The 26,292-nt window shown below is 44.8% G+C and overlaps 2 protein-coding genes across 2 annotated transcripts in view; both read right to left on the bottom strand.

The window, feature by feature from the left end:
- The window catches only part of LOC108680603, a gene marked incomplete in the record, with an annotated part of 26,816 nt that extends 14,953 nt beyond the window's left edge, over positions 1–11,863 (bottom strand). The window contains 13 exon segments of the mRNA XM_047885013.1: positions 439–537; positions 1,181–1,429; positions 2,696–2,884; positions 3,575–3,759; positions 4,884–5,090; positions 5,979–6,151; positions 7,647–7,809; positions 8,079–8,196; positions 8,772–8,959; positions 9,498–9,661; positions 10,812–11,042; positions 11,446–11,509; positions 11,743–11,863. Coding sequence (XP_047740969.1) covers positions 439–537; positions 1,181–1,429; positions 2,696–2,884; positions 3,575–3,759; positions 4,884–5,090; positions 5,979–6,151; positions 7,647–7,809; positions 8,079–8,196; positions 8,772–8,959; positions 9,498–9,661; positions 10,812–11,042; positions 11,446–11,509; positions 11,743–11,863 — 2,151 coding nt within the window.
- Positions 11,864–14,397: 2,534 nt separating this feature from the next.
- Positions 14,398–26,292, bottom strand: part of LOC108680601 — a 12,465-nt gene continuing 570 nt past the window's right edge. Inside the window, exons 2-11 of the mRNA XM_018169475.2 lie at positions 25,697–25,865; positions 24,594–24,712; positions 23,393–23,516; positions 21,004–21,142; positions 19,538–19,688; positions 18,568–18,701; positions 18,065–18,180; positions 16,846–17,055; positions 15,176–15,393; positions 14,398–14,484 (exon numbers count right to left, since the gene is read on the bottom strand). Coding sequence (XP_018024964.2) covers positions 14,398–14,484; positions 15,176–15,393; positions 16,846–17,055; positions 18,065–18,180; positions 18,568–18,701; positions 19,538–19,688; positions 21,004–21,142; positions 23,393–23,516; positions 24,594–24,712; positions 25,697–25,865 — 1,467 coding nt within the window. The remainder of the gene's footprint in view (positions 14,485–15,175; positions 15,394–16,845; positions 17,056–18,064; positions 18,181–18,567; positions 18,702–19,537; positions 19,689–21,003; positions 21,143–23,392; positions 23,517–24,593; positions 24,713–25,696; positions 25,866–26,292) is intronic.

Raw genomic sequence — 26,292 nt, 5'->3', positions numbered from 1 at the left:
GCGCAGGATATCGTCCAGACCCTGGAATATGAGGGCATATAGCGCAGGATATCGTCCAGACCCTGGAATATGAGGGCATATAGCGCAGGATATCGTCCAGACCCTGGAATATGAGGGCATATAGCGCAGGATATCGTCCAGACCCTGGAATATGAGGGCATATAGCGCAGGATATCGTCCAGACCCTGGAATATGAGGGCATATAGCGCAGGATGTCGTCCAGACCCTGGAATATGAGGGCATATAGCGCTGGATATCATCCAGACCCTGGAATAATAAGTGGAGTAAATGAAAAGAAGTGTCAAACGGCTAGACCATTTTGAGTGTCAGGGGAAGAAGAAGATGGTCTAGCCGTTATTTAAGGCGTCTTATATTATAGAAAATTTATACATTATGCCTCGTATATATTCATCACAAATCATTGATGAATGCACTCACTAGCACGACTCCGGTTGCTATGGTGGAGATGGAGGTGGTGATGGAGTCCAACTGGTTCATGTCACTCACTCCCTGCTTCTCCACGCCAGCTGTCACTTTCTGGGGGCAACATTTGTTTATAGTTACTTGATAATGAAGAAATAAATGCTAATACCCTTACCAATAACATGTAATTTTTACAAGTACAGCACTAAAGACAGTTGAATTTCCAGGAAACATGACATACATCCTCAATGACCTCCATGACCCCAATAACCACCCTAGAATCCATGACCCCAATAACCACCCTGACCACCCTGACAACCCTGACCTCCATGACTACCCTGACCACCCTGACCACTCTGACCACCCTGACCACCCTGACCACCCTAACCACCTTGACCACCCTAACCACCCTGTCCAACCTGACCACCTTGTTCACCCTGACCATCCTGACCATTCTGACCACCCTAGCCACCCTGACCACCCTGACCACCCTAACCACCCTAACCACCCTGATCACCCTGACCACCCTGACCACCCTGACCACCCTGACCACCCTGACCACCCTGATCACCCTAACCACCCTGTCCACCCTAACCACCCTGACCACCCTAACCACCCTGACCACCCTGTCCACCCTAACCACCCTGACCACCCTAACCACCCTGACCACCCTAACCACCCTGACCACCCTGACCACCCTAACCACCCTGTCCACCCTAACCACCCTGACCACCCTAACCACCCTGACCACACAGACCTCCATGATCTCGAGAACGACGTCCCTGGACTCGAGGCCGATGGTCATGGCCGCCTGAGGCGACTTTGAGGCGGCACTCATGATGGCCGCAGTGGCCGCGCTTGCGGCGGCCAGACCACTGGAGGACTCAAAATTTGAGTTGTCGCGGATGTACTCAAGGGACGCCTGGTTCTGAGTGCCCAGGACCAGCTGGCGACGTCTCAGTTCTTCGGGGCTCAGTGTCGGGTCCGTTAGGTTCAGCCAAGGGGCCTACGAAGAGAACTCTACTTAGCCCACGAGTTAAGGGTCTACTTAATGAGTCAGGCTTAATAGGGCGTGTAGAACTGATCTAGAGCGGGTCTACTTAGCCCTCGAGTTATGGGTCTACTTAATGAGAGGAGGTATAGCCCCCGAGTTATGGGTCTACTAAATGAGAGAATTATGGGTCTACTAAATGAGAGGAGTTATAGCCCACGAGTTATAGGTCTATCTAATGAGAGGAGTTATAGCCCACGAGTTATGGGTCTACTTAATGAGAGGAGTTATAGCTCAAGAGTTATGGGTCTACTTAATGAGTCAGGCTTAATGGGGCGTGTAGAACTGATCTAGAGCGGGTCTACTTAGCCCACGAGTTATGGGTCTATCTAATGAGAGGAGTTATAGCCCACGAGTTATGGGTCTACTTAATGAGAGGAGTTATAGCCTTCGCTTATGGGTCTACTGAATGAGAGGAGTTATAGCCCCCGAGTTATGGGTCGATCTAATGAGTCATGTTTAATGGGGCGTGTAGAACAGATCTAGAGCGGGTCTACTTAGCCCACGAGTTATGGGTCTACTTAATGCGAGGAGATATAGCCCACGAGGTATGGGTCTACTTAATGAAAGGAGTTATAGCCCACGAGTTATGGGTCTACTTAATGAGTCAGGCTTAATGGGGCGTGTAGAACTGATCTAGAGCGGGTCTACTTAGCCCACGAGTTAAGGGTCTACTTACTGAGTTAGGTTTAATGGGGCGTGTAGAACAGATCTAGAGCGGGTCTTAAGTATATATATATCCCAGGGGACAACCTGCGTCCCCTACGTCACAGAGGACAACCTGCGTCCCCTACGTCCCAGGGGACAACCTGCGTCCCCTACGTCCCAGGGGACAACCTGCGTCCCCTACGTCACAGGGACAACCTGCGTCCCCTGCGTCACAGGGGACAACCTGCGTCCCCTACGTCACAGGGGACAACCTGCGTTGTCCCCAAACAACCTGCGACCCCTACGTCACAGGGGACAACCTGCGTCCCCTAGGTCCCCTATCGTCCCCGCCGTCCCCTGCGCCACAGGGGACAACCTGCGTCCCCTGCGTCCCATATCGTCCCCGCCGTCCCCAGCGTCACAGCGGACAACCTGCGTTGTCCCCAAACAACCTGCGTCCCCTACGTCCCAGGGGACAACCTGCGTCCCCTAGGTCCCCTATCGTCCCCGCCGTCCCCTGCGTCACAGGGGACAACCTGCGTCCCCTATCGTCCCCGCCGTCCCCTGCGTCACAGGGGACAACTTGCGTCCCCTGCGTCCCCTAGGTCCCCTGCGTCCCCGCCGTCCCGTCACCTTGGCGTTGACGGAGGCCCTGGCAGCGATGATCATCGTCAGTAGGTCGCTGCTGCCCGCCCCCGCCAGGCCCGCCAGCACCGAGTCCAAGTCGGCGGCCGCCACCTCCGCCTCCGTCACCATCGTCGCCTGCAGCGCCACATGACAGGCAACATGTCAACATACAGGCAACATGTCAACATCCAGGCAACGTGTCAACATCCAGGCAACGTGTCAACATCCAGGCAACGTGTCAACATCCAGGCAACATGTCAACATCCAGGCAACATGTCAACATCCAGGCAACATGTCAACATCCAGGGAACATGTCAACATCCAGGCAACATGTCAACATCCAGGTAACATGTCAACATCCAGGTAACATGTCAACATCCAGGTAACATGTCAACATCCTGACAACATGTCACAACCCTGGCAACATGTCCCAACCCTGACAACATGTCACAACCCTGGCAACATGTCACAACCCTGGCAACATGTCACAACCCTTACAACATTTCCCAACCCTGGCAACATGTCACAACCCTGGCAACATGTCACAACCCTGGCAACATTTCACAACCCTGGCAACATGTCACAACCCTGGCAACATATCACAACCCTGGCAACATGTCACAACCCTGACAACATGTCACAACCCTGGCAACATTTCCCAACCCTGGCAACATTTCCCAACCATGGAAACATTTCCCAAGCCTGGCAACATTTCCCAACCATGGAAACATTTCCCAACCCTGGCAACATGTCACAACCCTGGCAACATGTCACAACCCTGGCAACATTACCGGCAACACGACAAGTCTCCGTCTGTCCACCCACCACAAAGTCCACGGCCACCTGGTGGACGGTGAAGGCCCCCCACGCGTCGTCCACCACCACCTGGATGTCGAAAGTCCCCACGGGGAAGACGAGCTCCAGGGTCTGGTCCCCATTGCTGACGTGGGGCCTCCCCACCAGCACCTCAGGTGGGGGGCGCGTCCCCGTCAGGTCTGGGCCGTGGACCACTGCCCTCCGGGGAGCAAATTGCAGATTTTTTTTTCAAATTGCGTTGAAAAGTTTGACAAAAATTCAGATTTTTTTTCAAATTGCGTTGTAAAGTTTGTCAGATTTTTTCAAATTGCGTTGTAAAGTTTGTCAAAAATTCAGATTTTTTTCAAATTGCGTTGTAAAGTTTGTCAAAAATTCAGATTTTTTTAAATTGCGTTGTAAAGTTCGTCAAAAATTCAGAATGTTTGAAGTTGCATTGAAAAATTGTAGAAAAATTGTTGATTTTCAGACAATTCAGTGAGAACTAAGAACGAGACAATATAGTTTGCGTTGAATATATGCCCTTACGTTCAACTTTGTACTCTAGGATGCCGATGAATATATATAAATATATATATAAATCATATAACAATATAATATATATATATATAGTATACATATATAAAAATATAATATAAACATTGAGATGCCCACAAGATTGACTTTGTACTCTACGATGCCGATGCATATATATAAATATAAATATAAATCATATAACAATATAATATATATATATAATATACATATATAAATAATATAATATAACTTGGGATGCCTTCACGTTGGACTTTGTACTCTAGGATGCCGATGAATATATATAAATTTATATATAAATTATATAACAACATAATATATATAATATACATATATATAAATAATAAACATTGGGATGCCCTCACGTTGGACTTTGTACTCTAGGATGCCGATGCATATATATAATTATATATGAAAATCATATAACAATATAATATATATATATAATATACATATATAAATAATATAATATAACTTGGGATGCCCTCACGTTCAACTTTGTACTCTACGATGCCGATGCATATATATAATTATATATAAATCAGATACCAATATAATACATATATCATATACATATATAAGTATACTTATATAAATAATATATTAAATAATATAACATAACTTGGGTTGCCCTCACGTTGGACTTTGTACCCCAGGATGCCGATGAATATATATAAAATATATATAAATATTAATAAATTATACAAAATATAATAGATTTATATAGTATACATATATACATTTACATTATATACATTTTAAATAGTATAACTTAGGTTGCCCTCACGTTCAACTTTGTACCCCACGATGCCGATGCCCTCAGGGTCGGTCCAGCCGTTGCAGGTGAGGGTGAAGGTGTCGAGCAGCGCCCTCCCTGTGGGGGGGTACACGCGGCACACGGTGTTGGGGGAGGTCGCTGTCACGGGGGGCACCGTGGGGTCGTGGTATGGGGCCGTGGGGGGCTGGTTCACGATCATGAAGTAGGTCGTGGCCCCTGAACACCATATTTGCTTTAAATATTATTATTTTAATTAGGAATGAAATTTATTGAAAATTTAATAAATTACGTAAATTTTTTTCTGAACACCATATTTTATTTAAATATTACTATTTTAAGTAGGAATAAAATTGATGAACAACGATATTTTATTTTATATCTTATTATAAGTGTGAATAAAATTTAATGAAAATTAAATAAATTACGTAGATTTTATATCCGTGTGTCACATGACAGGAATCATCCGTATTAATTTGTTTTAATATCTTATTATAAGTATGAATAAAATTTAATGAAAATTAAATAAATTACGGTAATTTTGTATACGTTTTTCACACGACAGGAGTCATCCAGTATTATTAAGATGGATGAACGTATTAATTATAACTGTCATGAGCCTAGGCGGGGAATGTGGGGAAGTCTGGCCATGCTGAGGACAGGAGGGGAGGGTGGGGAAGTCTGGCCATGCTGAGGACAGGAGGGGAGGGTGGGGAAGGCTGGCCATGCTGAGGACAGGAGGGGATGGTGAGGAAGCCTGGTCATACTGAGGACAGGAGGGGATGGTGGGGAAGCCTGGCCATGCTGAGGACAGGATTTTGTAAAGTCTAGATTTGCGGGAATAAAAAATTTCATTTATTTAATTATAAAGATTATTTTGATTTCACCATTAAAGTCTATTTATGAAATTAAAGATTTGTAAAGTCTAGATTTGCGGGAATAAAAAAATTCGTTTATTTAATGAAAAAGATTATTATGATTTCACCATTAACTTATTGACTTAATTCAAGCACAATAACACAATGTTAAGCACAATTCAAGCACAATAGCACAATAACACAAGCACAAAATTATCACTAGGTCGACCAGTATCAGAGCATCCCTCACCCCCGGGGATGGTGATGGGGGTGACGCCCCCCTCGAGGGCAGTCCACTGGGTAGTGACGACCCCGCTGCCGCAGTCGGCGACGCAGGCGCTCACCATCGCCAGGCGGGCCGAGGGGTTCACTATCACGCCCCTGCCCGTCCCTGACGCTGTGCACAGCTTAGGCGAGATGCAACTGCCGGGACACGAATATTCTTATTATCATAATTAATAATAATGCGAGGCGTGTTTCTAAATATAAATTATTACGCCTAACGGACGTCTTTAAAATACGTCTAACCGAGGTCTTTAAATTACGCCTAACTGCCGTCTTTAAATTACGCCTAACTGCCGTCTTTAAATTACATTTAACCGCCGTCTTTAAATTACGTCTAACCGATTTCGAAAAATTACGCCTAACCGCCGTTTTTAAATTACGCCTAACCACCGTCTTTAAATTACGTCTAACCGATTTCGAAAAATTACGCCTAACCGCCGTTTTTAAATTACGCCTAACCACCGTCTTTAAATTACGCCTAAACGCTGTCTTCAAATTACGCCTAACCGACGTCTTTAAATTACGTCTAACCGACTTCGAAAAATTACGCCTAACCGCCGTCGTCGTCTTTAAATTACGCCTAACCGCCGTCTCTGAATTGCGCTTAACCACCGTCTTTAAATTACGCCTAACCACCGTCTTTAAATTACGCCCAGCCACCGTTCAGCGCATGCGCGTCGTGTAACTACATCTGTTGGGAAGCCACAGACGCCATTACGGAACCATTTAGTCGAGTCTGCATCTGTTAACGTTATTTTAAATTGCCTCCACCTATTGAGAATCCCAACGATTGTGAAGTACGTGTGTTTCGCTGTGCTCAAGGCTTCAAATCAGTTGACATTATCACCAAGTCAATGCAGTGTTTGGTGAAGACATTAAGATTGGTGGAATGGTGCAGAAATGGGTTAGGGCCTTTAAAGAATAAACTGTATAAAGATAGGTTAGAGCCTTTAAAGAATGGACCGTGAAGGGAAACAGAACAGACGATTCACTATTCTTCCTCAGCTAAAAGTTTCCAGCCTCAAGAATTGTTTTTCACAAAATTGTCTTATCGGGCGGCAAGCTTCTTTGACGATGGCACACAAATGCTGGTCACAAGATAAGATAAATGCCTCAATGTTAACGGGAATTATGTATGAAAGTAGAGCAAAGTATGGCCTTTCAAGTGACTGAATTATGTCTGGAAAAATCTACTTTTTTCATGCCGATGCGGTACTTGCTGTAAGAAAACACCGCGTGATAAATATTATTTATCCTTTGATTTAAATCGTATAAGGAACATTAATTACTACGTAGACGTTGTACGGCGCGTACGGACTATACGAAAAAATGTTAATTCAGCTGGAGAGGCACTCGAGTTTGGCCAGAGCTTTTTTATCACTAAATCAATGCCAAAATTTTTGAAGGTTTCGAATTTAATTTTAAATTGATGCCCCGCATGCGAAGAGCATCAGGTCACCAACACTACAGAATGAGGTCCCAGCTCTCATATATAATTTCCAACCTGCTAGGACAACTCACTTGTTCTCAACCTGCTAGGACAACTCACTTGTCCTCAACCTGCTAGAACAACTCACTTGTCCTCAACCTGCTAGGACAACTCACTTGTCCTCAACCTGCTAGGACAACTTACTTGACCTCGACGACAGGGCGGTTGTTGGCCACCACCTCCACCTCGATGTAGGCCATCGACTTGCGCGTATCCTTGCCCACCTCCGCCCCCACCTCGAAGATCCCCAGGGATATGAAGTCTCCCCCCATGATGGACAGAGAGGGCGCCGGCAGAACCAGCGAACCTAACCAGGAAGAAACAAGCCGAAGTGAAAGAGATTTTTTTGACAAACATTAAGCTGGAAAAGGTGGTGACATATAAAAATATCATGGCAAATATGATTTTAAGTTGTATCAGTGACACAGGACAGTGAAACACAGATTTGGAAGTGTTAGTTGGCAACGAAAAGTGTTCCGATATTGACATTCATGAATAAAAAACAAATAAATGATGTCAGATGACAAAAGGAGTTATTGAGTATTTAACCAATCAACTATTTGCTATTCAGGTTACCTGGACCGTAGCCGAAGCAGCCCGTTGTGGCACCTCCTTTAGGGGAGAGCGGGGACCCTGGACCGGGCGCGGGGTAGGTCTCAAGGACTTGACGACACTTCCACGACACTGTGAAATTCTGGAAGAGGAAAGAGTGGCCATAAAAAACTATGGCATTGGTGGGCATTGGTATTAATTATTGGTATTAATTAGTATTAATTATAATTATTTGCGTTTACCAGTTCACCCTGACCTCATTATTAACTGTAGTACCCCACCTTGACGTCGGGGCAGCAGTGTCTCCCTACTTTAATAATCCTTCTTGACGTTAGGGCAGCAGTACCTCCTTACTTAGGAGGTACTGCTGCCTCACGAGACTTCTTAGGAGGCAGTGGTGCCTCTTAACTTCAATGACCCACCCTGATGCCGGGGAAGCGGTTTCCCTAACTCTGGTGACCCACCTTGACGTCGGGGCAGTGGTGCCTCCTAACTTCAATGACCCACTCTGATGACGGGAAAGCGGCCCCCTCTAACTCTGATGGTCCTTGACCTCTGGGCAGTGGTGCCTCCTAACTCCAGTGCTGCACCCTGATGTCGGGGAAGGGGTTCCCCTAACTCTGATGACCCACCTTGAGGTCTGGGCAGTGGTGTCTCCTAACTCCAATGACCCACCCTGATGTCGGGGAAGCGGTTCCCCTAACTCTGATGACCCACCTTGACGTCGGGGTAGTCGGGGTCTTCGGAGTAGAGGGCGGGGAACATGTCCGCGGCTTGGGTTGGTCCGCGGACGATGCGGGACACAGAGTTGGACGTCATCTTGCCCACCAGGGGCATGGACACCACCTCGATGTAGGTCTCCGTCTGACGCTGGAACGTCACCGTCGGGTCCAGCTTTTCTGGGTCTGCAAAGTGCGGATGGGAAGCACGTAAAGCATGAGTCTTAACCATATGCCTAGTGATCTAATCTCTCGCGTACGAATATGAATTTGCAAAATACGACGAATACAAATGTCAATGATTACATTAAATGCATCCGTAGACAAAAATTTAACCTTTTATAATGACCGTAACTCTCGCCACCAAGCCCTTTAGTACGGACAGCATTGATGACGGAAAAAGTATTCGTAGAAAACGGGTTGAACTCAAACTCAAAGAGGTCCAGTCACAGGAGCCTAATCCAAGCAACGTTGTGAAAGATTCTAATGCGTCACTGTTATGTGAATGAAACTTTCTTCGCTGTAATTCTAATATATTTGTCAGTCGGTGCTGTTTAGTGTAGAGTATCATGTAGTAGCCGTACTCACCCCACATGGTGAGCGTGTAGAGTATCATGTAGTAGCCGTACTCACCCCACATGGTTGAGCGTGTAGAGTATCATGTAGTAGCCGTACTCACCCCACATCGTGACCGTGTAGAGTATCATGTAGTAGCCGTACTCACCCCACATCGTGACCGTGTAGAGTATCATGTAGTAGCCGTACTCGAGGAACGTCTTAGGCACCACAAACTCAGATCTGTTCCACGTGCCGATGACGTCCATGACGGGCACGGCGTACGTCAGGCGACCCGTGCGGCCGTCCACGTGGAAGATCTGCCAGCGTTTCCTGGGGGGACGTTGAAAGGGGCGTTGAAGGGGGCATTGAAAGGGGCGTTGAAGGGGGGCGTTGAAAGAAGCGTTGAAGGGGCGTGTTTCAGTAGGGATATTAAAACGGGACGCTATAGTGCGGACGTTAAAAGGGGGCGTTGAAGAGGGCCGTTTAAAGGGGGTTGTTCAATGAGGTCGTGAAGAAGAAGCACACAACACAGTAAGACGCAGCACAGTATACGCAGCCGTGCACCACCATATTTGTGCACTAATCAGCCATGAAAGGAACGCCTAGCATATTTCCGGATGACCACCAAGCAGCCGCGCATTAAGCCATCCGACGGTAACCAGCCCGTGACATCATCTTGCTTTAACTATTAGGAGCTTTACGCCATCGTCTGAAGCGAACAGCCCAGAGAGTAATGGTTGTCCACCACTGAACGTTGCATCGAATCATCGCTTCATACCCTGACTTTAGCTCGAACTGTAACTTGCGGACAACGGACTGCGACCAACCAGCCCAGCTCTCCAGTGGAACTGCATGCATCCTGCCGTGCACCACCCGACGGTCACTTCTATCTCACAACATTCGGGGTTATGCTGCAGAAAGCATAGTTCTGTTCCAAAATTTATCGTCCTGCAACGAGTGGCCGTTCGACCGTAGGCTGATTCGACACACGGGATACATATATAAAGACGGTTTGGTGGCGAGCATCATATCCACTGCAAGGCTTCGGCGCGCTCTTTCCGGGTGACGTAAAAATTTTTCGCGTATTGGCAGACGATCCTGGGATATACTATGTCAGGCTACTTTTCTGTGGGCTGATTTATCTAAGTCAATGAATGTGATCTGTCTGTGGCTTGCAGCTGATAATGTTATAGTCCAGAAATGTTATAGGCTACGTTCTTGAGGGAAGGGATCATGATAGTACATTCGAAGCACGGCAGTGGTGGTCTCCGACAGGCGTCCAACAGCCAACAGAACAAGCCTCGGAATTACTTGCATCCTGCATCACCACTACCATATACCACCACCACTCCTGCATCACCACTACCATATACAACCACCACTCCACCTCATCACCACCTAGAGTCACCACTTTGAGTCGCACTTCAAAGTCACCACAACAAACAATCACTTCAAATTACCACCCAGAGTCGCCACCCACTTGGTGAGTTTAGTGACGTTGCAGTGGATGGCAGCGATGGACACGAACGTGTTGTCTACCCCCCTGAACCTGATGGGGGCGGACAGATAGTCCTTCTCGCCGTCCAAGATGGACACGAAGGGCGGGGCGCAGTCGATGTCCGTCACAGGGAACATGAGCAGGTCCTCCGTCTGGCTCAGCAGGTTATAGGCGAACCCCGTCACGTTGAACATGACCTGCCCGTCCTTAGCCCTGCCCGACGCAGGTTAGGGGCGAGAATGGAAGGGTAAATACGTGAAGGTAAGGGAGAAGAGATTAACCCTATAACCTTATGACGAGTTTAGGACTTCGTAGTCCATGGTCAAGCTGATGCTCCATATGATGGTTAGGGGGTATAGATTAACTGGTGATGGTTAGGGGGTATAGCTTAACTAACTGATGGTTAGCCTGCTAGAAACATATAAACTTTTAGCTAACTTAAGATCTTCTCTAACCTTACTTTAGACTCACTCTAGTCCAATATTAGGCATATCTTACGTCCTCTTTAAAACAAAGATATGTCCCAATATCGGCCTACTTTAAGCCTAAGTTAGTCCTTTTTAGGTCTACCATAGGCGCATCTAAGGCCTACTTAAGACCTATCCTCGTAACTCACGCATAAGTCCTGGTGAAGTTCATGGCGATGTCAAAGACGCTGTTGGGAGTGTAGGACGCGTGGCCTACTTAAGACCTACCATAGGTCCTAGTCACGCAACTCACGCATAAGTCCTGGTGAAGTTCATGGCGATGTCAAGGACGCTGTTGGGAGTGTAGGACGCGTGGCTGAAGTTAGTCCTACCATAGGTCCTACTCCGTCCTAGTCTCGCAACTCACGCATAAGTCCTGGTGAAGTTCATGGCGATGTCAAGGACGCTGTTGGGAGTGTAGGACGCGTGGCTGAAGTTTGTCTTACACGTGAGCTCCTCACCGAACGCCTCCAGGGGCCCCCCCAGCCCCCAGTCCACCACCAGACAAGTGCCGCCCCCCACGCTCTCGAACGTCAGCTGCAACAGCTTAGCTTCGCCCTGTGTCATCAGAGTTTTACTAATTTAGTATTTGCATCTAATTTAGATTTAATTAATGAAGTTAATCCAGGAGAATTAATTTCAATTTCAAATATTTACAATTATAATTTTAATTATTCAAATTTAAATTAATTGATTTTTAATTTAAAATTCAATTCCAAATAAAAATATTACTACCGCCAGAAATATTTATATATTAAAATCCTTTATTTCCTGTATAACATAAAGTAGCTGATAGTCAAATAACAAATTCATTCATAAAAAATGTTATCAAAAACGGTGTTGCTGACTTCATAAATACAAAAGATGAACAATTCCAATAGCCCCTGCCTGCCCCAAAGATAATTAAATACTGGCCTCATTGTCCGTAGACTTTTATGCGGGTGCTTCAAAGAACATTTAAATCTAGGTGATATAGGAGGGGGAAACTACTTTATTTGAAGCATACATTCACTTTTCGATCTTCAATAGAACAACGATCGAAGTGAACCGTCGTCGTTAGCGCTATTCATGATGTCGTCTTCTTAATTATCCAAATCTTAATATTTCCGATTATTTATTTACATCAAATTAAATTCAAATCATATCATATCATGGGAGTGGACTATTTTGCAGCTTCCAAATTGGATTACAACCGCAGTACAACATTATAACCACCCGACAACCACACAAAAAACATAAGAAGCATTCGACAACACAACAATCACACGACAACCATTGAACCGCCACACGAAAACCATTGAACAGCCACACGACAACCATTCAACAGCCACACGACAACCATTCAACAGCCACTCGACAACCATTCAACAAGCACACGGCAACTCAACAACAACCACATGACGACAAGTCGACAAGTCTACAACCACTCGACAACTCAACAACCACTCGACAAGTCGACAACCACTCGACAAGTCGACAACCACACGACAAATCAACAACCACACGACAAATCAACAACCACACGACAACTCAACAACCACACAACAACTCAACAACCACACGACAACTCAACAACCACACGACAACTCAACAACTCCACTACCGTGATGTTCAGAAACGTCTCCTGTGCACGGTAGCTAAATTACATATTATTATCATATCTACCTAACTACGGTGAACTGTTCTACTAAGTTCTCCAAAATTAGAGCGAGAACAATTATTTTTTTAATAAATAATATTTTAAATATTTTAGCTATTGAATGCACGTGAAGATTTAACTTACCCACAAATTCATCCAAATAAACTTTTCATTCCAATATTCGTAATCATTTTCAGAATTTTCTTTAAATGCAAAATACGGGAACAAGTACAATTAAGATGAATTAAGGCTGATTAAATTCATGCGATATTGACAAAATGGGAAAATATTTTGTCTTATTCTCTAATGGGCACTTGATTATTTGCTAAGTTAAATAAGTGCTTAAAAGAAAATAATGCGATACGTAATTCATAAAAGGATGATTAAGATAACACGATAATTAGAGTGAAACAGTAAATAGAGTAATATATTAATTAGTATAATAAAATAATATTAATGAGTATAAGAGGGTTATTAATGGTGAGTTTTATGATCGTTACGTTAAATTAAATAAATTGCTAAGTTAAATAAGTGACTGACTATAATAAAATGAAGCGAAATTAAGATAATTTTATATAAGGATGATTAAGATGACAGGATAATTTGAGTAGATAAATAGAGTAATGTACTAATTAGGATGAAAAGATAACGTGATAAAGAGGATAATAGGGTTATTAATGGTGAGTTTAATGATCGTTACGTACGAAGCTGAAGTGATGGTAGAAGGGAACGACCAGAGGGTTGAGTAAATATCGTAATATACTAAATAAGATAATAAAATATTATTAATGAGTATAAGAGGGTTATTAATGGTGAGTTTCATGCACGTTACGTACGAAGCTGAAGTGATGGTAGAAGGGAACAACCAGAGGGTTGAACTTGTCAGCGGGGGTGAAGCTGAAGATGAGCGAGTTGTTGCCGGTGAACCTGACCTCGAACATGTTGATGGTACCTGCTCATGTTCAAGACATGTTGATGGTGCCTGCTCATGTTCAAGACATGTTGATGGTGCCTGCTCATGTTCAAGACATGTTGATGGTGCCTGCTCATGTTCAAGACATGTTCATGGTGCCTGCTCATGTTCAAGACATGTTGATGGTTCTTGCTCATGTTCAAGACATATTGATGGTGCCTACTCATGTTCAAGACATGTTGATCGTTCCTGCTCAAGTTCACGACATGTTCATTTACTAGTATATGTCTAATCTCCTACACTCTGGAAGCTTTCGACATCCTCCTCATTAAATCCTCAGAATTGAAATTTCGTAGTGAGAACTGAGCCTTACCCTGCAGAGTCTTGGGGAAGAAGGTCAGGTTCTTGTCCATGGGGTACTGGTTCTTGATGCGACCGAAGCCTGGGCGGGGTTTGGTGGAGGTGGCAGTCTGGTAGTACCCGTTGATGATGTTCAACTGAAGGATCTGCTCGACGATTGTGACCTGGGGGCATGGGCATGAGATGACGTTAATGATAGGTGATACCCCCGTGCCCATAACGATGGTAGTACCCGTTGATGATGTTCAACTGCAGGATCTGCTCGACGATTGTGACCTGGGGGCATGGGCATGAGATGAGGTTATTGTTAGGTAATACCCCCGTGCCCATAATGATCACCTACCCATTACCCTCAATACGAGTGGAGTTATCGCTCGTATTACCAACGTACCATGACGATCACCTGCATATTACCCACAATACGAAGGGAGTAATCGCTCGTATATTATCAACGGACCCCTAACTATCACCTACATATTACCCTCAGTACTAGGGGAGTAATCGCTCGTATTACCTAGGTGCAAGTAACGATCACCTACATATTATCCTTTAAGTGAGTATGTAAGCTGTTCTCATTTTCATGTTTCATTTTTTAAAGCATTCATGTGTAGTTTGAATACTACACACCACACAGGGCTACATACCACACAGGGCTACACACCACACAGGGCTACACACCACACATGGCTACACACCACACAGGGCTACACATCACACAGGGCTACATACCACACAGGACTACACACCACACAGGGCTATACACCACACAGGACTACACACCACACAGGGCTACACACCACACATGGCTACACACCACACAGGGCTACACACCACACAGGACTACACACCACACAGGACTACACACCACACAGGGCTATACACCACACAGGGCTACACACCACACAGGGCTACATACCACACAGGACTACACACCACACAGGGCTACACACCACACAGGGCTACATACCACACAGGAGGTGTTGAATCCCGACACGAGATTGTATATGAATGCAGCGGGAGTATACACGCCGTCTGCTGTGTAGTTGTGTGTGTATGAAGGGATGAAATTGCCCGTGTGGGTGAAGGGGAGGAGGTCTGGGGTAGTGCCGTCGCCCCAGTCGATGAGGACGCTCGCGTTGGTGGGGAAGTCCCTCCCCTGGACATCGGTGAAGGTGAACGTCGGAACTGCCAGTGAGAGGGGAGGAATCATCATCAACATCATCATCAACATCATCATCAACATCATCATCATCAACATCATCAACATCATAATCAACATCATAATCAACATCATCATCATCATCAACATCAACATCATCATCAACATCAACAGCATCATCAACATCATCATCATCATCAACATCAACATCATCATCATCATCAAAATCATCATCATCAACATCATCATCATCATCAACATCATCATCATCATCATCATCATCAACATCAACATCATCATCAACATCATCATCAACATCATCATCGTAATCAACATCATCATAAACATCATCATCAACATCATCATCAATATCATAATCAACATCATCATCAACATCATCATCATCATCATAAACATCATCCATTCCATTTCGGGCCGTCGATCCCCGTCAGGGACTTGCCCCCCCCCCAGGGTCCCACACCAGGCACGCCCTCTGGTGCCTCGCCATATTGGCTGTCTCTTATACACATCTAGATGTGTATAAGAGACAGTCTTAATTCCGCTAGTTCGTTCTTATTTGAGGCTATATTTCCAACAGCACCATCAATAAACTCTTTAATATTAACCTGAATCTCCTCCAGTGATAATACTTTTTCATCCAAAGATGATACTTTTTCANTGGTCAGGCCCGCCTTACTTCGGCAGACCTTCCCACACCCCTCATATCTACACACCCAGTCATTCATTCTCCTAACATTCCTGTTCAGTCTCGCCACATTTGCCTCCCAAACGTACCCATGCCCTCTCTGACATTCCCACTCATACAAATGCTCCATGCGCTCTTTCACCATGCTCTTCCATCCATCCCTATCTCTGCTCAGCCGCTCCACATCAGTCCAGTCCACTCCCGCTTCCTTCAGCATTCGCTTCCAGTACAAAACAGTCTTCCTCTTACGCCCTTTCATCTTCCCGAAACCTTCCAACCTCTCATACCATCCTAGCACCATCGCTTTCGTCAGTCTCTCATTTCCCATTCTCATAACATGTCTCACTCGCACCAAAACACGCTTCTCTATCTTCCATCTCACACTCTTCACACTCAAACACTTCCTCACATTCCATATGTTCACCCCTTTCGTTTGCATTTGCCGCAGAGGCTGGTCATTCCGATCACTCAGTCATCACCTTCGCAAGCACCTTCCATTTATTACCTCCATATATTCTTTCATTTGTCTCAGTCATCCTCTCATTTGTTTCCACTTTGTATTCTTCCCTCTATTCTCGTTCTTTCAACACTCAGGCTCACTCTGACCCAGACTCACTCTGACCCGGACTCACTCTGACCCAGACTCACTCTGACCCAGACTAACTCTGGTTGTAGACCCAGAACTCTGACCCAGACTCACTCTGGTTGTAGACCCAGAACTCTGACCCAGACTCACTCTGGTTGTAGACCCAGAACTCTGACCCAGACTCACCCTGGTTGTAGACCCAGAACTGGGTAGCGGTTGGTGCCATGGTGAACTGGAGGACGGGGTAGAGGGCCACCACGGTGATGGTGTGGTTGGGTGGTGAGTGGTAGGTGTTGTGCAGGTTGTATGGTGTGGTGGTGATGGTGAAGGTACCGGGGTTGGTGATGGTGAAGGGTACCAGGATGGTGTGAAGGGCACCAGTGAAGGGGTAGTCCGCTGGGCAGGGCAGACGCTTCGTTTAGTGCTTCATATTTATTAGATTAATTACTTTTATTTGTTGTTACATAATTAGATGTTAATTAACTAGTTATTACTAATTAAAATCAATGATTACGTACTTAGATTAATTACCTGTATTGGTTGTTACATAATTAGATGTTTAATTACTTAGTTATTACTAATTATGTAATTAATTATTTGTTTGACATTAAATTATTTCATTTCAATTCTGTTGAACTTTAAATTGTTTAATATTGTCATCACAGCGGTGTCACCATCACAGCGGTGTCACCATCACAGCGGTGTCACCATCATAGTGGTGTCACCATCATAGCGGTGTCACCATCATAGTGGTTTCACCATCATAGTGGTGTCACCATCACAGCGGTGTCACCATCATAGTGGTGTCACCATCATAGTGGTGTCACCATCATAGTGGTGTCACCATCATAGTGGTGTCACCATCATAGTGGTGTCACCATCATAGTGGTGTCACCATCATAGTGGTGTCACCATCATAGTGGTGTCACCATCATAGTGGTGTCACCATCATAGTGGTGTCACCATCATAGTGGTGTCACCATCATAGTGGTGTCACCATCATAGTGGTGTCACCATCATAGTGGTGTCACCATCATAGTGGTGTCACCATCATAGTGGTGTCACCATCATAGTGGTGTCACCATCATAGTGGTGTCACCATCATAGTGGTGTCACCATCATAGTGGTGTCACCATCATAGTGGTGTCACCATCATAGTGGTGTCACCATCATAGTGGTGTCACCATCATAGTGGTGTCACCTTCATAGTGGTGTCACCATCATAGTGGTGTCACCATCACAGCGATGTCACCATCACAGTAATGTTACCATCACAATGATGTCACCATCACAGTGATGTCACCATCACAGTAATGTCACCATCACAGCGGTGTCACCATCACAGTAATGTCACCATCACAGCGATGTCACCATCACAGTGATGTCACCATCACAGTCACTATACTGGGGTCGGTGGTGGTGATGTTGGGGGTGATGGGGGGCGTGAAGACGATGGTGATGGTGGTTGGTCCCCCCACTGAAATGTTCACCCGGAAGCTGGGGGAGTAGCTGGCCCCGGCCCTGGGGGAGGGAGGGGGTGATCAGTAATACGTTATTCCTACCTAAGTTGTGCTCAGTAATGCTATTCCTATCTAAATTGTGCTCAGTAATGCTATTCCTACCTAAGTTGTGATCAGTAATGCTATTCCTACCTAAGTTGTGATCAGTAATGCTATTCCTACCTAAGTTGTGCTTAGTAATGCTATTCCTACCTAAGTTGTGCTCAGTAATGCTATTCCTACCTAAGTTGTGCTCTTAACATATCAACATTGCAACTCACTTCATTCAACGCATTTCAACGCACCAGACGTAGTACGGCTCCTGCAACTCACTTCATTCAACGCATTTCAACGCACCAGACGTAGTACGGCTCCTGCAACTCACTTCATTCAACGCATTTCAACGCACCAGACGTAGTACGGCTCCTGCAAGTTGAGGCTGAAGTTCCAGGCGTTGACGTTGACGTCAAGAACGTCGACGATGACGTCAGTGATGTTGCGTTGGCAGGCAGTCGTGTTGGACAACGTCGCTGACCCAGCGGGCTGCGGGCCAATAGTTTACTACGTCGATGTAAAATGCGTTGTAAAATGTAAGGTAAGTTACTACGTAAATTTACTATTTACCGTCGGTGACCCAGCGGGCTGCGGGCCAATAGTTTACTTAACATGTTGACTACGATTGCTTCATCTTGTACTATTATTTCATTTTCAGTACCATTTTTAAACAGTTTTGCCAGACGGTCATTTTTCCGGACAAATTCCATGATTTAGTTTTTCTCAATTGCGTTGGCCGGCTAAAATTTATGATAGGGGTACTTCCTAATTATATTTTAAATACTGCAAAAAGAAAATAAATGGAATTTTTATAGCAAAAGCTGCAAACAAACTAGCATATATTGAGTTATCGGCCTTTTTTGGCCTTTTTTGTTCTCGGATTTGGCCGATTTTAGGCAACCTTAATTATGTATCACTGCGTCCTGGAGAAATACATTTCGTGGTACGCATATGTACCACTTCGTAGTCAACGTGTTAAGGGCCATTATACCTTACTATTACTTTTGTCATTATTTTACTTAAGGGCCATTATACCTTACGATTACTTCTGTCTTAATATTTTACTTAAGGGCCATTATACCTTACTATTACTTCTACCCGGAATACTCGTATATTTTTATGTTATTCCTATATGTTACTGCGACTTCTGTGCAGTACAGTCAACAGTACATTTACAATGACCAGCAATAGTGGCAATAACAACAATAGTATGGCACTGGATACAAAACAATACTGTAGAAGAAAGTTTTTTTCCAATGTTATATTGAATAAGTGTATAGTATTACATCGTAATAAATAGTACAATAATAATAAGAAAGACTGACATCGGTGACGTCGAGTGTGACGTCATTGTTCACCACCCGACATGTGTGGGCCACCGCCACTGGGGCTTCCTCCGCCACCACCATGGCGGCCACGTGGTGGGTGTCCCCCGCCACCCCGTCCACCTCATCCCCGGGGGCGTACGTCTCCCCGCTTGGGGGGTTGAAATAATGACATTAATGTTATTAATTTAATGGTTATTTAATAATGACGGTATAAATGTTGATTGTGATGTGTCATGATGTTTGTGATGTCTCATTATGTTGGTCGTAATTATATCATTATTCTGCTTAAATATCTAGTTAGTTAAGAATTTAAAAGCAATGAAACGTTAAGTAAATTCATCGTATTTTCATGGAATAGTTACGGAGAAAACGTTACGTTCCAGCATCTGTTCAAAAACTTTCTCAGAAGCAGGTACTCGTAAAATCAGTAACGAAAATTTAATGAAGAAGATTAGCAATGTAAGTAACAAACAAGCGACAATTGAACATAAAAACCTACCGATTTACAAATTTTAGAAGTAAATGAACTGGGCGTATAATTGAGGTAAGGTTTCCGTTTAAAATAATCCAGGGTATTCTGAACAAAGTATCCTGTAACAGCTCTCAGACAGAGTCATGTCGCACTGTTCAGCATGAAGACGCACAAGTGAGTGATCGAAGGCTTAGAAAGTGGCAGGTTCGAACGAAAATTCCTGCCATGGTGTTCAGAAACCAGGGGCCATACTTTCAAAACTCGCTAAGTGAACGTAAGTACTTACGCTTCATTTTCTTGTCTATGATTGGTGGATTTTGCTTGAAAGGCCGTCAATGATTGGCTGATGAACTTACGATCTCAAAACTTTTTTGAAAGTATAGGCCCAGGATGTAGAAGCTGCGTGACATCATTCCGACATACGCTGATGCGCATCGCGCGCAATTGTATTAAAAAACAGTTTAGAGAAGATGAAGTAACGTTTCAATGATGATATGTTGAATTTATGCAACGTTTTCTTTGCTGTTAAATTTGTGTTGTTTGTGATGTGTCATGGCGTCGCGGTGGTTGTGAATAACATCAACAATTCCAAGGGACAATATAAATTAACACAAAACATGTATGATTGAAATTAAAACATTCTTAGTAAAATGAAATTGTTAAATGGTCCTGACTTCATAATATTGTTGACAAAATTTTGGCTCATATAGCATTGTTAATAAAACAGTTGTTGTAAAGAAACATGGGTCAAGATGACTCACCTGACGGCGATGTTGTAACGAAACATGGGTCAAGATGACTCACCTGACGGTGATGTTGTAACGAAACATGAGTCAAGATGACTCACCTGACGGCGATGTTGTAACGAAACATGAGTCAAGATGACTCACCTGACGGCGATGTTGTATACGGCGATGTTGTAACGAAACATGGGTCAAGATGACTCACCTGACGGTGATGTTGTAACGAAACATGGGTCAAGATGACTCACCTGACGGCGATGTTGCCGGTGATCCTGAGGGTGTCGCCGGGGGAGAGGGGGACCGGGGGGGCCAGCACCACCCGCCGCCCCCCCGCCGCCGTGGGGGAGTCCGTCCCCGACGTGACCGTCCCCCAAGTGGGGGAGTCCGCTGGGGGGAATTTTAATGAGTATGGCTCTACTTATGACATTACTCAGAACTGTCTTTAATGAGAATGGCTCTACTTATGACATACTCAGAACTGCCTTTAATGAGTATGGCTCTACTTATGGCGTAAGTCAGAATTGCCCTAGCGCAGATGCTATACTCTACTTAACTTAAGGAGGACAAGGTTTCGAGGACAATGTTCTACTTAACATAGAAGACGAGCTTCTACTTAACTTAGAAGAGGAGGTTCTACTTAACAAAGAAGACGAGCTTTTACTTAACCTAGAAGAGGATTTTATCTCGGCTATTTACAGACGGATCACTTTGAAACTTGGTACACATATCCAAAACCAAAAAATAGACAGCTTTTATTTATGTCAGTTTTTCGAAGAAAATGACAGAAAACGTGAAATTCTTAGAAAACTGCCAAAAAAGGAGTACTGTAGAAATCTATCTCCTCCTAGAGTTTTGAAGTTATAGCGATGAGACATAAACCATTCGATTCGCAATTAAATTATCTATCGATGCAACGTATTTTTTTTAATTTCGAATTTTTGTGGATGTGGGAGCATTTTCCCAAAAATTTCGAAAATTTTTCGATTTTTCCTATTTCCCACTCCTTTTTTCAAAATATTTTCAAAACTATAGCGAAATTCAAAAAAAGCTACGTAGCATCGATAGATATTTTGATTTCGAATCGAATGGTCTATCTCCCATTACTGTAGCTTTAAAACTCCAGGAAGAGATAGATTTGCCGTGACAATAAGTTAACTTTTCAGGACAGCGCGACAAAGTCCCGCGCGCATCGAAATAGCAGCTCAATGCAGTAAGGATACAAAACTAAGCGTTACTGGAGCTTGATTTAAGTCAAGGATGGTGGTGTAGCACAGCACCCCGTACGACGCCAGTCGGGCTACTGAAGCTCAGCTCTAGCAGACACCCTATTTATGTGCACTGCAGCTAATTTCCCCTATCTAATTTGTTAAAGAACTCCCCACCCCCCTCCCTTGCGGAATCTGTTGTGAACGCATAAATCAACGTACAGAGATGGTTTTGGTACCGTTGGATAGCTCAGAATGTCCGCTTTAACATGGGACTAAAAACCGGAAAAGCCAAAATCCAGAAAGTTGACCGGACGCTCCCCTTAACTTAGAACACTAGGTTCTACTTAACACAGAAGACGAGGTTCTACTTAACACGGAAGACGAGGTTCTACTTATCACAGAAGACGAGGTTCTACTTAACATAGAAGACGAGGTTCTACTTAACTTAGAAGACGAGGTTCTACTCAACACAGAAGACGAGGCTCTACTTAACACAGAAGACGAGGTTCTACTTAACACAGAAGACGAAGTTCTACTTAACACAGAAGACGAGGTTCTACTTAACTTAGAAGGCGAGATTCTACTTAACACAGAAGACGAGGTTCTACTTAACATAGAAGACGAGGTTCTATTTAGAAGACGAGGTTCTACTTAGAAGACGAGGTTCTACTTAACTTAGAAGACGAGGTTCTACTTAAACTAGAAAACTAGGATCTATTTAAAACAAGACGAGGTTCTACTTAACTTAGAAGACGAGGTNTGATAACGATGATAGGCGCTCCATGCGGGCCCCTGGGGGGATGATAACAATGATAGGCGCTCCATGCGGGCCCCTGGGGGGGATGATAACAATGATAACAATGATGGGAATGATAGGCGCGGTATAAGAGGGAGGAAGGGAATGATGGCAGCAACGATAACACAATAACACAATGATGTTATTAATATAACATTATCATTAACATACATAATATAACATAACATTATTAACATAATAATGTAGTGGCGTGACCACGTTATGTTGGTCCGTCGTCCATTCTTAGCCCCCAGGCTCAATTTTAACAAGAACTTTTACAACTGCTTGCTGGTTTCGAGCCCCAAATCTACATCAATAACGTGATGTATAACGCGTGTTACACATCACATGTTCATGTGATGTATGACGCGTGTTATTCAGCACGTGTTCATGTGATGTATAACACGCGTTATACATCACATTATTGATGTATAACGCGTGTTACCCATCTTATGTTCACGTGATGTATAACACGTTTTATTCATCACGTATTCATGTGATGTATAACACGTGTTACACATCACATGTTCATGTGATGTATAACACATGTTATACAACACGTTATTGATGCATAACACGCGTTATACATCACCCATATATCACATTCCCCCCAACACGTGGGGGTGAACTCACCCAGCGAGGCGAAGGTGCCCGGGACGGTCTGGTCGGTTGAGGTGAATGAGTAGGTGAATACGTGCTGGGGCTCCCCCAGCGTCACGGACACGTTACATGAGTAAGACTCATCGGGCTCCCACACCTGGTGGGTGAATGAGTCATCAACATTGAAGTTAGTCATCCTGACTCAGTTTGAACGGGCGAATTTTTTAACTTTTTTTTAACGGCGTTTTTAACGTTAACGGCGGAGAACATTTTTGGGGGATCATGGGTAACCCACGGTGGGGGATCATGGGTAACCCACGGTGGGGGATCATGGGTAACCCACGGTGGGGGATCATGAGTGACCCACGGTGGGGGATCATGAGTGACCCACGGTGGGGGATCATGAGTAACAATGAGTAACCCACGTCGGGGGTATCATGGGTGACCCACGGTGGGGGGATCATAAGTAACCCACGGTGGGGGATCATGGGTAACCCACGGTGGGGGATCATGGGTAACCCACGGTGGGGGATCATGGGTAACCCACGGTGGGGGATCATGGGTCCCACGGTGGGGGATCAGGGTGACTACCCACGGTGGGGGATCATGGGTAACCCACGGTGGGGGATCATGGGTAACCCACGGTGGGGGATCATGAGTAACCCACGGTGGGGATCATTGGTAACCCACTGTGGGGATCATGGGTGACCCACGGTGGGGGATCATGGGTGACCCAAGGTGGGGGATCATGAGTAACCCACTGTGGGTGATCATGGGTAACCCACGGTGGGGGGATCATGGGTAACCCATGGTGGGGGGATCATGGGTAACCCACTGTGGGTGATCATGGGTAACCCACGGTGGGGGATCATGAGTAACCCACGGTGGGGATCATTGGTAACCCACTGTGGGTGATCATGGGTAACCCACGGTGGGGGGATCATGGGTAACCCATGGTGGGGGGATCATGGGTAACCCACTGTGGGTGATCATGGGTAACCCACGGTGGGGGGATCATGGGTAACCCATGGTGGGGGGATCATGGGTAACCCACGGTGGGGGATCATGGGTAACCCACGGTGGGGGGATCATGGGTGACCCACGGTGAGGGATCATGGGTAACCCACGGTGGGGGATCATGGGTGACCCACGGTGAGGGGATCATGGGTAACCCATGGTGGGGGATCATGGGTAACCCACGGTGGGTTACGGTTGGCCACCACTTGACACTCACCAGAGGACACATGACCTTGTCCACGGTGGACACGCCAGGGTTGGCCACCACTTGACACTCACCAGCGGACACATGACCTTGTCCACGGAGGACACGCCAGGGTTGGCCACCACTTGACACTCACCAGCGGNAACGTGAGCAGGAAATAACGATGAATAACGTGAGCAGGAAATAACGATGAATAACGTGAGCAGGAAATAACGATGAATAACGTGAGCAGGAAATAACGATGAATAACGTGAGCAGGAAATAACGATGAATAACGTGAGCAGGAAATAACGATGAATAACGTGAGCATTAAATAACGAGGAATAACGTAAGCAGGAAATAACGATGGATTGCATTAAACATGTAGTAAATATTCTAGATGTTAGAGTATATTCATTACACTTACTTTAGAACTTAGAATGAGTCTATTTAACAATAAGTGACTAATATCATTATTATAACATATTTTATAATAGTTACTATGATATTCACCATGCAATATATAATATTTAGTACATAGCATATAATCTATAAAAACAGAGTACCCCTCACCCCAGATGGTGTAGTTCCCCGGCAGGACATACAATTTACAATAATAATTCACTACATTAGGCATATATCTATTCTAACATATTTTATTATACGTACTATAATCTTTAACATACAATATATAATATTAACTACATATCATATAATATATAAATATAGAGCACCCCTCACCCCAGATGGTGTAGTTTCCCAGTATGATGTACATGGTCTCCAGGTAGACACATATCCATTCTAACATATTTTATTATGCGTACTATAATCTTTAACATACAATATATAATAAAATATTCACTACATAACATATAATATATAGAGCACCCCTCACCCCAGATGGTGTAGTTCCCCGGCAAGATGTACATGGGCTCCAGGTAGCACATATCCATTCTAACATATTTTATTAACGTACTATAATCTTTAACTTACAATATATAATATTCACTACATAACATATAATATATAAATATAGAGCACCCCTCACCCCAGATGGTGTAGTTCTCCGGCAGGATGTACAATAATAAAATATTCACTACATAACATATAATATATAAATATAGAGCACCCCTCACCCCAGATGGTGTAGTTCCCCGGCAGGATGTACATGGTCCCCAGGTAGGACGCTGTGCCCCCCGAGGCGTTAAGGTACACCGGGGGGGCGCCGTCCCCCAAGTCCAGCGTGAACTGCTCGGTCGCCTGCGCCGGGGACGCTAAGTCCACACCCAGCGTCCCGCCCACGGTCTGGAGGTTATGTTGTGAGGGTAATAAGAGGGTAATGTGAGGGTAATGTGAGGGTAATGTGAGGGTAATGTGAGGGTAATAAGAGGGTAATGTGAGGGTAATACGAGGGTAATGTGAGGGTAATAAGAGGGTAATGTGAGGGTTATGTGAGGGTAAGGGTAATGAGAGGGCAATAAGAGGGTAATGTGAGGGTAATAAGAGGGTAGTGTGAGGGTAATACGTGGGTAATGTGAGGGTAATACGTGGGTAATGTGAGGGTAATGCGTGGGTAATGTGAGGGTAATACGTGGGTAATGTGAGGGTAATACGTGGGTAATGTGAGGGTAATACGTGGGTAATGTGAGAGTAATGCGTGGGCAATGTGAGGGTAATAAGAGGGTAATGTGAGGGTAATGTGAGGGTAATAAGAGGGTAATGTGAGGGTAAT

The sequence above is a fragment of the Hyalella azteca genome, unplaced genomic scaffold (assembly GCF_000764305.2).
Source record: "Hyalella azteca isolate HAZT.00-mixed unplaced genomic scaffold, Hazt_2.0.2 contig16716, whole genome shotgun sequence".
Classification (NCBI taxonomy): domain Eukaryota; kingdom Metazoa; phylum Arthropoda; class Malacostraca; order Amphipoda; family Hyalellidae; genus Hyalella; species Hyalella azteca.
Note: the sequence above shows the minus strand (reverse complement) of the source record. Positions and strands in the feature narration are given on the sequence as shown.